At 38.2% G+C, this 14,250-nt stretch overlaps 1 protein-coding gene across 1 annotated transcript in view; it reads left to right on the forward strand.

Annotated features, from left to right (window-relative positions):
* The window catches only part of LOC144004476 (uncharacterized), a 21,987-nt gene extending 9,143 nt beyond the window's left edge, over positions 1-12,844 (forward strand). Inside the window, exon 2 of the mRNA XM_077501641.1 lies at positions 8,588-12,844. Within this exon, the coding sequence (XP_077357767.1) occupies positions 8,588-9,999 (1,412 nt within the window). The 3' untranslated portion in view covers positions 10,000-12,844. The remainder of the gene's footprint in view (positions 1-8,587) is intronic.
* Positions 12,845-14,250: the final 1,406 nt, after the last annotated feature.

Below are 14,250 nucleotides of genomic sequence, written 5' to 3' on the forward strand. Positions count from 1 at the left end.
AACCCAACCCCACTTAAGGTATTTTGTACAAAATTTGTGAACTCATTGTAAGTGTTATAACTAAGTTATTTATGAATATTCTTTTACTTTCCACTACTCAAGATGTTCACTGGTATCAGACCGATCCAAGCATATGTACTTTTTTTATTCAGTTTCATTTTTATTTATTTTTTTTATCGCCTCTATGGACAATAAAAGCAACATTGTGCAGTGAGTACGAGCGATGATGGGTATATATACTTTTACAAAAAAAAAAAAAAAAAGTCAGGTCAACTCATTCCCTAAAAATAAAAAAGGACGCTGATTTTTGCAGATCTTGACAATCACCAAAACACATTGAGCTTGACACACACATCACACCTGGCAAAAAAAATTCACATGTAAAGGTTTATCATGCCATGTTCAAAGAAATTTTGCTCCTAATGTGCCAGTACCCCAATGTGCGAGTACCCCAACGTGCAAGTACCCCAACGTGCAAGCTCTCGTTCTTCTTATTATTTTTCTTCTCCGCAAACAATCGCATTTTTGAGACACTAAACGTGAACGAAAACTCACCAAACTTTACACACACATCAGGCCTGGCGAAAAATTTCATATTTTAAAGTCGCCATACACGATAACAGAAAAATGGCTCTGTAGTGCCCCTTACATAGGTTTAACGGATCCCAGGTCCGCTACGATTGTCCTATGGCTACAAAAATTGTGTGGCACCTGTAGCGCATCCAGATGAACAAAAACCTCTTTGATAGGTGTACCCTAAAATAGACAGGAAGTGAGGTATGAGTATTTGAATGTCCAATTTTGGCCCATTTTTGCACATTTACAGTGGTCATACTTTTGCCCCCTTCTCCTACACAGTTGACCCGATTGACTTCAAACTTGGGCTGTACACCATCTCAACACCTGGGACAACATCATAATAAAAAATGTAAAATTTTTGACATACTATATGACGGGGGCGAGGCATCAAATTTAGAATTTCAAAACTCTTACTCGACGTAGCATTGCCGGTTGTACGTTTAATCTAGAGCTACGAAAATTGGTACACATATATAATAGACTACGACCTACAAAAAAAGTCTGTTGGTGCCAGATGCTAAACCCAACAGGAAGTCAGCCAGAGGCGTGGCTATCAAATTTTGCGTTTCAAAATTCTTACTTAATGAAGCATTCCCGGTTGTACGTTTCACCTAGAGTTACCAAAATTTGGTCCAAAAAACTCTTTTTGAACCATATGCTAAACCTAACTGGAAGTCCGCCATTTTGATTTAATTTTCAACGTGTTGCCATTTTTTTCGGCCGTTTCATAGGGGTCTTATTTTAACGTACTCCTCCTACAGAGTTTATCAAATCGTCTTCAAACTTGTGTGATTCATCTTAGGATGTTGAAGATGAAAAGTTATTGAAAGCTTTTTATTTCGTCGCACGCTGTTGTCGTGGTATGCACTTTTTGCAAAAGAAAAAATTCCTTCTTAATTAATGAAACATTCCCAGTTGTACGAAGCAGCTAGAGCTACGAAAATTTGGAGACATATGTAACAGCCCACGATGTACAAAAAAAGTCTCTTGGTGCCATGTACTAAACCCAACAGGAAGGCCCCAGGGGCCGGGCATCACATTTTGAGCTAAAAAAAAATTCCTCTTTAACGAAGCATTCCCGGTTGTACGTTTCACCTAGCGCTATGATAATTTGGAGGCTTACATAAGAGCCCGCGATGTACAAAAAAAGTCTCTTGCAACCATATGCTAAACCAAACAGGAAGTCTGCCGTTTTGATTTACGATGGGATTTGTAGCCATTTTGTGTGGCCTTTTTTAGGGGTCATATTTTAACGAACTGCTCCTACAAAATTTATCCTACCGTCTTCAAATTTGGTGTGTTTCATCTTAAGATGTTTATGTTGCAAAGTTATCGAAAGTTTTTTATTTTGTCGCACGCCATTGCCATAGCAATGCATTGTTTGCCAAGTAAAGTGCTGCTATTTTTTGGTCTATACATGTGCGAAAACTCGTGAAACTTTGCACACACATCAGACTTGTCATGCACATGAATATTTTAGAGATTTCTTGTGCAATTTGCAATAAATCGCGCCATCTAGACATTTTTATGGAGCACTTCCGATTGTATGATTCAAGCGCTCTATAACTTAAGATGACTTGACCTAGATTTGTGAAATACCTATTAGCCTAAGACCTACAAAAAGTATTCTGTAGCCGTATGCTAAACCTAAAGGGAAGTCGCCATTTTGAATTTATTTTTGGAATTGCTCACCATCTTTGGCCTTTTGATAAAACTTTGCACACACAAGGCTTGTCAAAAACATTTTAGATGGTCCTTGTCCTATTTGACAGTACCCCAACATGCCAGTACCCCGACGTGCAAGTACCCCAACATGGCCCAGGTTGCGAGGGCCCTTTATAGCTGCTCGCAGCTCTAGTTCTTCTTCTTATTATTATTCTCCGCAACAATCACATTTTTGAGACACTAAACGTGAACGAAAACTCACCAAACTTTACACACACGTCAGGCCTGGCGAAAAATTTGATATTTTAAAGTCGCCAGACATGATAGCAGAAAAATGGCTCCTTAGCGCCCCCTACATAGGTTAAACGGATCCCAGGTCCGCTACAATTGTCCTACGGCTATGAAAATTGTGTGGCACCTGTAGCACATCCAGATGAACAAAAACCTCTTTGATATGTGTACCCTAAAATAGAAAGGAAGTGAGGTATGATCATTTAAATGTCCAATTTTGGCCCATTTTTGCACATTTACAGGGGTCATACTTTTGCCCGCATCTCCTACACGGTTAACCCGATTGACTTCAAACTTGGGCTGTACCATCTCAACACCTGGGACAACATTATGGTAAAAAATCAAAAGTTTTTGACATACTATATGACGGGGGCGAGGCATCAAATTTAGAGTTTCAAAATTCTTACTTAATGAAGCATTCCCGGTTGTACGTTTCACCTAGAGTTACCAAAATTTGAGGACATATGCAACAGCCCTCAAGGTAGTTTTAGTTTAGTTTAGTTTATTTGAGCACAAAAAAAACAAAAACAAAAAACAAAAACAAGACAGATCAAACAAACAGTATACTGTTAATGCCCAAAAGGAGTAGGCTGAAGCAAAAGCTTATAGTCACCTACCCCATCATGATATAATAATACAAGAGCCCAAACTTTTCCCACTCATCATTAATACTCAACAGAAAAGAAAACATCAATTATATCAAATGAAAATGAGAAAGAATGCAGTACAAAATACTGTGTAAAGAAAATACAAATGGAAATTACGATTATTAGTACCTATATTACAGTCACACCACACCTTTTTCCAGATGCAATGCCACCCAACATTTAATTCCAAACATCTTCTCTCCATCTAGAAACACCTTGTATCTAATGTAATTCTTTAGCATATTTATTAAAAATAACGATCATGTATATTTTTTTAAATTGGTAGATATTAGTAGCACTCCTTAGGTTATTTCCTAGACCATTCCATAAATTAACCCCTCTTCGACTTATACAATGGATCTTCAGGGTCGTACGAACACACTGTACCTTAAAATGATGTGCTCTCCTAAAAGTATAATTCCCCTCTCTATAAGAAAACAATTGTTGTATTTTTTAGGAAGTTGACTGCTATTTGCTTTATATAATATTAATAAAGATCTAAGTTTTACTAGATCTTCAAGCTTTAATAATTTAGAATCCAGGAACAGTGCGTTCGTATGAGCCCTGAATCCGACATTGTGCACAATCATAACAGCTTTCTTCTGCAGTCTAAATAAATATTCCAAGTTTGTTTTATAAGTGTTTCCCCAGACCTCGATGCAGTATCTTAAGTATGGAAGAACAAGTGAACAATAAAGTATGTGGAGTGATTTTTTTTATCAAGTAAATACCTGCATTTACTCATTATTGCAATTTTTTTTGCTAGTTTGGAACAGATGCTATTTATTTGAGGTCTCCAGCTAATATTGTCACTTAATATCACACCGAGAAACTTGTATTCCTTTACCTTCTCAATTTCAACATTCTCAAATTTAATTTGAATTTGAGTGTCCTCTTTAAATTTACCAAAGAACATGACTTTTGTTTTAAGTATATTTAATGAAAGTTTATTTTTATCAAACCATTCTTTGAGTTTAAGTTCTGTCGTTATCTCTATCGCAAGCTGTTGAAGGTTTTTGCTTGACGCTAGTATTGTAGTATCGTCAGCAAATAATATATATTTTAATCTTGATGATGCATCGCAAAGATTATTTATATCCAACAAAAATAATATAGGTCCTAGAACAGACCCCTGGGGGACTCCACAAATTATGCTCCCCTTTCTTGAACAGCACTCCCCTATTTGCACGTACTGTTGTCTTTCAGTTAAATAAAACTTCAACGAATTATATGAAATTCCTCTAATCCCGTTTTTTTTGCAATTTTTGAAGTAGTATGTTGTGATCAATTGTGTCAAAGGCTTTTTTTCAAGTCAATAAATATACCTGCAGAATACATTTTGTTATCTATTTTATCTGTAATTTCTTCTATAAGATCAATCAATGCCAACGTTGTAGAAGGTACAAAAAACTCTTTTTGAACCATATAATAATAAAATAAATAAACACCCCCAAAACAACACAAAAGACGCGGCCAGATATGCCGCCTACATAAGATATACATACATACATACATAAGAGCCCACGATGTACGAAAAAAAGTCTCTTGGAACCATCAGCTAAACCAAACAGGAAGTCCGCCATTTTGATTTACGTTGGGATTTGTAGCCATTTTTTATGGCCTTTTTGAGGGGTCATATTTTAACGAACTACTCCTACACAATTCATCCGACCGTCTTCAAACTTGGTGTGTTTCATCTTAAGATGTTTAAGATGCAGTTATCGAAAGTTATTTATTTTCTCGCACACCGTTGCCATAGCGATGCATTGTTTGCCAAGTAAAATGCTGCTTTTTTTTTGTCTAAACGTGCGAAAACTCATGAAACTTTGCACACACATCAGACTTGTCATAAACATGAATATTTTAGAGATTTCTTGTGCAATTTGCAATAAATGGCTCAACAGCACCCTGTAGACATTTTTATGAAGCTTTTGCAAATGTATTGTATGATTCAGCTAGATTTGTAAAAATTGGGATACCTATCAGCCTAAGACTTACAAAAAGGTTTCTAAAGCCATATGCTAAACCAAACAGGAAGTCTGCCATTTTGATTTACTTTCGTATTTGTAGCCATTTTTTGGGGCCTTTTATAGGGGTCATATTTTCTACAAAACTTATCAGATGATCTTCATTCTTTGGCGTGTTTCATCTTAAGTTATTTAAGATTAAAATTTTGAATTTTTTTATTTTGTCGCATGCCTTTGCTGTAGTGATGCATTGTTTGCAAAGAAAAATGCTTTTTTTTGAGAGTCTAAACATGGGCGAAACTCACAAAACTTTGCACACAGTTCAGACCTCTCACGAACATGAATATTTTATAGAGTTGTTGTGCAATTTGTAATAAATGGCTTAATAGGACCCTGTCATTTTTATGAAGTATTTCCAATTATATGATTCAGCTAGAAGGCATACCTATCAACCTAATATCTACAAAAAGTATTCTATAGCCATGTGCCAATCCATTTTGATTTTATTTTGTTAATTTTACATCATTTTTGGCCATTTTGATTTTCGTTGGGATTTGTCGCCATTTTTTGTGGCCTTTTTGAGGGGTCATATTTTAACTAACTACTCCTACAAAATTTATCCGAATGTCTTCAAACTTGGTGTGTTTCATCTTAAGATGTTTAAGTTGCAAAGTTATCGAACTTTTTTTGTTTTGTCGCAAGCTGTTGCCATAGCGATGCATTGTTTGCCAAGTAAAATGATGCTTTTTTTTTTGTCTAAACGTGCGAAAACTCATGAAACTTTGCACACACATCAGACTTGTCATGAACATGAATATTTTGGAGATTTCTTGTGCAATTTGCAATAAATGGCTCAATAGCGCCCTCTAGACATTTTTATGAAGCTTTTGCGATTGTATGATTCAGCTAGATTTGTAAAAATTGGGATACCTATCAGCCTAAGACTTACAAAAAAGTATTCTGTAGCCATATGCTAAACCAAACAGGAAGTCTGCCATTTTGATTTACTTTTGTATTTGTAGCCATTTAATAGGGGTCATATTTTAACAAACTCCTACAAAACTTTTCCAATCGTCTTCAACTTTGTCGTATTTCTTCTTAAGATATTTAAGAAAAGTTGTTGAAATTGTTTATTTTGTCACACACCTTTGCTGCAGCGATGCACTGTTTGCAAAGAAAAATGCTTTTTTAGAGAGTCTAACCCCGGGTTTTCGCCGGATGCGGTTGCGGTGCGGTGCGGTTGCGGTGCGGTGCGTCTTGACTGCGTGCTCCGGACGGGTCAATTTTTTTGTCAATCCACACCGGCTCCGCACAGCTGCGGTCCGGCAGCTCCGTCGCCGCCCACTTCCCAACGTGTCTCGCGGGACCGCGTGCGCGCGATCATGTGGCATTTCACAACGACAAACATACAGAAAGTCTGCTCAACAGAGAAGCAGAAAGAGAGGTGGACTTCTTTTGATTTAACCTTTTCTTCTTCTTCTGCTATGAGATTCCATGCAGCCTCCTTTTTTTGGTTGTCCTTGTAAAGTATATTAATAACGAGAGTCGGGTCAGTGCGGGTCCACTCTTTATTTCTGTCTTCCGCGTCCGGCTGCCGCTCAGTACGGCAAGCGAGACGGGCACAACAAGCAATCGCGAACATCAAACTCACAATACATTACAGTCCTTATAAAAAGGATGTGCCGTGTCATATATTATTTTGTGGTTTTCCACCTCCAATATAAACCTCTCCTCGTCCATGTTCGCTGGTGTCTAACTCGTGAATGAGCACATGGCCCGGCGACGCCCACGTCACGTTTTGCTGAAAAACTTGCGAAATAGGAGCTGGCGAGTGTTTTATTCTGAAAGGTAACCGGAAATTTATTTTGAAACTGCCTCGGTCTTCCTTTCCCGCTCGATGTGTTTTGTGCTAGCTTGCCATTTGCCGGAGGCCTACCGCTGCGGCGTCCGGCAAAAATAGAAAATAGGTCTATCCTTGCGGAAGTCGACACACAACGCACCCGCAAGCGGTGTAAACTGCACCATTCGAATGAATGGAATCTAATTGCTTGCGTCGCCGGACCGCACCGCAACCGCACCGCAACCGCATCCGGTGAAAACCCGGGGTAAACATGGGCGAAAACTCACAAAACTTTGCACACACACCAGACCTGTCTGGAAAATGAATATTTTAGAGATTTATTGGGCAATTTGTAATAAATGGCTCAATAGCGCCTCTAGACATTTTTATGAGGTATTTCCGATTATATGATTCAGCTAGGTGTGAATATTGGGAAGCATACCCATCAGCGTAATACCTCTAAAAAGTTTCTATAGGCATGTGCCAAACCATTTTGATTTTATTTTGTTAATTGTGCATTTTTTGGCCTTTCCATGAAATTTTGCAAACACAAAGCATTGCAAAAACATTTACAATTTAGACTCTTTCCTATGAAAGAGTACCCCAACATGCCAGTACCCCGACGTGCAAATACCCCAACGTGGCCTGGGTTGCGAGGGCCCTTTAGAGCTGCTCGCAGCTCTAGTTATTATTAGTAGTAGTAGTAGTAGTAGTAGTAGTAGTAGTAGTAGTGTAGTAAAACTACAAGAGTGTAAAATCTAATTCTGGTAGCTGTGTGAAATCTAGTGGGTTTTTTTCTCCTGCGCGACCACCCTGATGTGGAGAAGAAAATGAATATTAGGCTGTTGAAAAACTACTACTGAGAAAACACTTATCACTCGAAAGCTCAGAAAGGATAATGTTGGTAAATGGACTGAACTTATACACTGCTCAAAGTACTATACAGTGTGTATAGTATACACTGTGTTCCATTCACCCAATCATGTCATGCACACATTTATACATTATTGGTCAGCTGTAGCCATGCAGGGTCCCACTGGGCAAAAATTAGGGGTTCAGTGTCTTGCTCAAGGACACTTTGACAAGGTCACCGCCAGAGTTGGGAGACAGCTATTCTGCACTGATAATAATAATTCCAGTTACCACAGTTGGCCACAGTGGTCTACAACAGCTGTTTAAGAAGTTATACAAGGAATAGTTGGAAAATTAAAAAAGTTTCATACTTTCAGTAAATAAGTTGTAGGCTTCAGAAAGCATCAAACACAGGTCTATATTTTTGAAAAAGTACAGACTGAGAACTATACTTTTTATCTTTCTAAATTACAAAAGACAAATTTAAAAAGCCAGAAAACATACAAAACAAAATATCGCAACCAATGACGACATCATAACTAATAAATATTTTAAATACTGTTGGTAATACCCCCCCTCCAGACCCACTGGTTTTGTGTGTGAATGCAAAATTTGGACAAACTTCCCCAGAACATAGGAAAGTTCCATCATAAGTTCCTGCAGTGTGAAAGCCCCTAAACAGTACAAATCTTCATTATAAACAATAACCACAATACCATGTGTGTTCGTTTTCTTGTGTCTTACAGACATCAGTGAACATGTTTGTCCTGAGCAGCAGGAGTTAGAGCACCCACACACTAAAAACAAAGAGGAGGATGAAGAGGTCCCCCACTTTAAAGAGGAAGAAGAGAAGCAGTCTCCTTCCATTAAAAAAGAGGACCCAGAGCACCTTTGCATAAAAGAGGAGAGAGAAGACCCTCCCTACATCAAAGAGGAGGAGGAGAAGGATATCCATATGTTGCCATCAACTGGTGTCCCTTTGATGATTGAAGATGATGCAAGTGAGCAGAGTAGATGGGCGGAACCTCCAAGTGGCAGCTCATGTCAACAAATGACAACTGAAGGTGAAGGAGACGACTGTGGAGGATCACAAGCAGATGGCCTACTAGCTCCATTATCAGAAAGTGACGACGCTATGTCACACAATCTTCATGACGATTATGAGGATGAGGAGGAGGAGGAATCTGAAGGTGATATGAAATGTCACACTGACAACAAATTCTGGAAATGTTCTCAGTGTAGGAAAACATATGCTCATAAGTCAGGTTTGAAGGAACACATGAGAAGACACACTGGTGAGAAACCTTTTGCCTGCTCAGTTTGTGGGCAAAGATTCTCCCGCAAGGGAACCTTAAAAATACACACAAGAATCCACACTGGTGAGAAACCTTACGTCTGTTCAGTTTGTGGTCATAGATTTTTTGAGAAGAGAGACTTAAAAGTGCACACAAGAACCCACACAGGTGAGAAACCTTATGCCTGCTCAGTCTGTGGTCAAAGATTCTCCCGAAAGGGAACCTTAAAAATACACACAAGAGCCCACACTGGTGAGAAACCTTATACCTGCTCAGTTTGTGGGCAAAGATTCTCTTGCAAGGGAACCTTAAAAAGACACACAAGAACCCACACTGGTGATAAACCTTTTAACTGCTCCGTTTGTGGTGAAAATTTTGCTCATAAGGGAAGCTTAAAAAGACACACAAGAACCCACACAGGTGAGAAGCCTTTTGCTTGCTTAGTTTGTTGTCAAAGATTCTCTGACAAGGGAAATTTAAAAATACACACAAGAACCCACACTGGTGAGAAACCTTATGCCTGCACAGTATGTGGGCAAAGATTTTCTCAGAAAGGGAACGTACTGAATCACACAAGAACACACACTGGTGAGAAACCTTATGCCTGCACAGTATGTGGGCAAAGATTCTCTTGCAAGGGAACCTTAAAAAGACACACAAGAGCACACACTGGTGATAAACCTTTTAACTGCTCCGTTTGTGGTGAAAATTTTGCTCAGAAGGGAACCTTAAAAAGACACACAAGAACCCACACTGGTGAGAAACCTTATGTCTGCTCACTTTGTGGTCAAAGATTCTCTAAGAAGATTCAGGTCAAGAGACACAAGTGTGCTGGTGAAGAATGCAGTAATCAAGAAACTTAAATGAAAATTGTAAATGTTTAGTACTTGAAGTATTTCTTTACTTGGGTAAATATTTACCAAAACCTTGACGTGTAACATGGACAGATGCCACCAAGGACGGGACATTAATGAACTAATGTGATGTTACTAACAAGAATGACAAAGTTCAATAATGTGTATTGATAGAATGGATGCCATGTTATAAGGTGATATGAGATAGCCGGGTTGTCACATGTACACATGTACAAAATTCCTTTAGTATAATGTCAACTTCATTAACATTTAAACGTGCCTCATCACTGCTTGATAAGTATGTTAGAGCGAGCATAACACACAACACACACACTTACCACAACACGTACATAACACAACACATACATATACACAGTACAACACATGTACTTATTACAACACATGTACTTATTGTATTGGAGTAGGTTAAAGTATCTATATTTAGGTTTTGTACTCCCTTATATCGAGGAGTAAAAGTGTTATATTAATCATCAATGGTGTTTTATGGGCAATATGTTATATAAAGCTTTGAAAGGGTTTTTATTCATAACCATGATAAAGGGTATAGTGTATCACATGACATATGAGTCATAACAGCATGGTTTGCGAACAGTATGAGTCATAGTCACAAGACTTATAAGAAATAGACTTTTGTTTACAGGATGTTTTATAAGAAGTCACAAGATTTCAGGGAAATGAATCATGAGACTTTGTTTATAAGATGTTCAAGATGTTTTATAAGATGTTCAAGATGTTTTATAAAAAGTCATAAGATTTCAGGGAAATTAATCATATGTTTTACAAGAAGTCACAAGATTTCAGGGAAATGAGTCATATGTTTTGCGAGAAGTCACAGGATTTTCGGGAAACAGGATTTTTGGGAAATGAATCATGAGACTGTCAGCACAAACATCTCATGATTCAGTTGTTCTGCTGAAGCCAGTTCAAGCTGGTTGAGGCATACACACCCATACTTACAAAGTCCAGCCTCCGAGGTTATAAAAAGGCAGAATTGAAGAAGTCTCATTGCAAAAAGCAGAGGAAGGGATCGTCAACAGAGTTCTGTTAGATGGGACTTCTACATTTTTGCCCTGGCTTCTCTTTGCTATATTGAGGAATGTCTTTTAACAAGTAAGAAATAAGAGTAATTTGTAGTTGACAGGTTACTTTGATCTGTTGTTAGAGGATTATAGTTTTTCCTATTTTTATCTATTTTTAATCAAATTACAAGCAAAGAGATGAGATAGCCAGATTCCTCAATTTTTCCCTTTAGGCCTTTTTTGCCTAAAGGTTATTTGACCTCGGTGGTTTATCACAGATTAGCTACCTGTCTTAACCACTTATCAAAAGAATAATACTTTTTCAAAGCTTTTGCCCTTTCTTTTACTTTTTGTACTTTGCCATTTATCCGGACACAGGAGCAACCTATGTATTGCGAGTATATGAGGTTTGACCTGTCTTAAGAATACTTTGTGTATTATTGCCATTTGTTTATAATCAGTATATAATCTCTATTGAATGATTTTGCTTTGCTATTGCTTTGAATATTAATCATGTAATAAATCAAGAAAGACAAAATGTGGTTTAGAATCTTTGTGTATTATAACATTAATCATTGATTTCTTAAATCCTAATTTCACTTTCCTGCTTTAAAACTTTTATTACTATTTGAGTCATACTTTGATATTCCTTAACGACCTCTTATCGAATAGATAACATTTCTAAATAAGTGATAGCTGTATTCCTTAAATCCTATAGTGTTACTTCGGCTTAAATAAATAAAATAAAACAAGCCCTTGCGGTCCTAACAAGGACAGCTAAGATTATTTAGGTCTTAACAAGTACAACCGATCATTAGAAGAGGAGCCGCTGTAAAAAGAGTGTGATTAAATTTCTATCCTTAAATCAATAAAGGTTACTCTTTAAGGGTGTTAATCTAATGTAAGATCGGGCTGACGCTCTAAAACCGGGGCAGTGAGAACCTAAACGAATCCTTTTCGACGCCAGCTTGGAGAGTCCCCGTCACCTCCTTAAAATCCGTGTTACTGCGGTTGGAGACAAAGGGGGATTTTAACCCTTTATAACGGAGAGTTGGCCAGGTAAGCGAGATCAGACAACCTGTATTTTATTTTATATAGCATCATTTATTTTATCAACTTGTAGTCCTTTGTATCATCTAAAAGCCTCTGTAAAGTTTGATGGGAACTTTTACCGGTTCTTTTATCTTGAATGCTCACTATACTAATAACAACAACCAGGGGACTGCATAGTCTCAGTTAAACTATTGACTGGATGCCAGAAAGACTGAGTACACAGCTGTGGAGACTTATCTGCTGAACGCGGAACAAGGCTTTCCCCACTCAAAATGGTCGCTAATCTTATACTACCTTGGCTATCCACCCCACGGGGGAACTGGCCTAGCCTAGCCAATATAAAAATGTGTGACCGGATGGTCTTAACTGGTTTCTGCTGGATAAATGTGTGCCTGAGTGCAGATAGATAGGAAGACGCCAAGCCAGGACAGGTCACAGCGACACAATTGCCTAGCTCAAGTCACCTATCTAATCATTAAGATCCCTAATCTAACACTTCCGGTGGGCGAGTGTTGACATTTCTCACTGGCTCAAACATATTTTAAGGACTGCATGCACTTTGTGCAATGTTATGGTGATGTCCATATAAGGATTCATTAAATGGACTGAAGAAACAGACTTTTCATGGGAAGGTGGGAAAGTGTAAATGTGATTCTGAATAAAATACAAATAAGTCATCAGTTTTCTTTTGTCAATCAAATAAAATGGATATGTGACTTCCAATGTCCTTGTATAATAAAGCTATTCAGTGTATCAAGTTCCTTTTGGGTTCTTTTCATTGTCTGATTTTTTTTTTTGTTATAATTGTTGTTAATTGGTGTATGCCTTAAATCTATATATTGTGCTTCCTTTGCTTTAGACGTGATAAACGATTTTTTTTTTTTTTTTTTTTTACTTTTATTGTCAAAACTGACAACATCACAACAATAACTGTCCTGAGATAGGGCCTTTACATACAATTGGTATCATAGAAATAAAAATAATAAAAACAACAACAAAAATGACCTACACTTACCCAGGGTATCAATACCCTATCTAACAAGGTCCAGGAGTGATCCCCATCTTCTTTCAAAAAGAGGAACCCTCATCTGCAGTTGTGCTGTCAATCGTTCCATTGAGTACATCTGTTTGATTTTTTTTTAACCATTGTGCAACTGTGGGTGGTTCAGGTTTCAGCCAGTTGATGATTATCATTTTTCTTCCAGTCATTAGGAGGAGATGAAGCAAATACTTTTGGTCATGAGACAAATTATCGAACAATATATCCAACAAATAAATCAAAGGATCCAGGGGGAGTGTCACTGTAAGAATATTTTCAAATTTTCCCCTTACTCCAGCCCAGAAAACCTTGTATGATGGAACAGTCCCATGTAGCGATAATTGGGTCGTCTTTTTGACGAATTAATAATCTGGACGTTACAGAGGTAAATTGTAATTACCTCGATAACCTCTAGGGACACCACGTTGGCTTTGCTTTGGGTTAACAGGAGCAAACAACGACCAAAATCCTTTCTTCATCAGTCATTTATAATCTAAAGTCGCCACATTCGATATTCAGTGGTTCGTTGTACTAACAAAAGAATAATAATCCACTCGGAAACACAGATGACTGAGGCGGAATAGAATTAATAAAACATGCATTTATTCACGATTGCTACACTACAGAATCAAAACACTGGCTATCTAACTATTCTACCGTCAGAAGAAGGGAAATAAAATAAAGCTAATGAAAATAGGGAAGGAATGCGAACGAATAAGGAAACAGGAAAAGAGAAATTTAACTTGCCAGATCTGTGATATGTTTCAAATGTAAGTTGCACACAGTCATATGCCGAATTGGGGGGATCAAACGTGCACTTACAAGTTGGATGCTGCGTAGAACAAGCAGAAACGGAAGGTCTTTGGAAAAGGGGGAAAAATAGTCAATGTTCGTTCAAAAAGGCAAGAAAAATCAAAAAAGGGGCTATTCCACAGGTGAGCAAGGGAGCCGCTCGGGGGCTGACATAGTTGCGCGGTCCCTTGATTGGTCGGCGAGATGTTTCTCTGGCGAGGTTGGTTCTGTCGGACAGCTGTCCGACTCCAGGTGTTGGAGCTCGGTTCGCGGCGTGCCTGCATACGGGGACGGCCAACCGTTGGAGGTGCGCTTGCACCGCGGCGGAGCGCCACC

Source organism: Festucalex cinctus, chromosome 17, assembly GCF_051991245.1.
Source record: "Festucalex cinctus isolate MCC-2025b chromosome 17, RoL_Fcin_1.0, whole genome shotgun sequence".
Taxonomy (NCBI): Eukaryota; Metazoa; Chordata; class Actinopteri; order Syngnathiformes; family Syngnathidae; genus Festucalex; species Festucalex cinctus.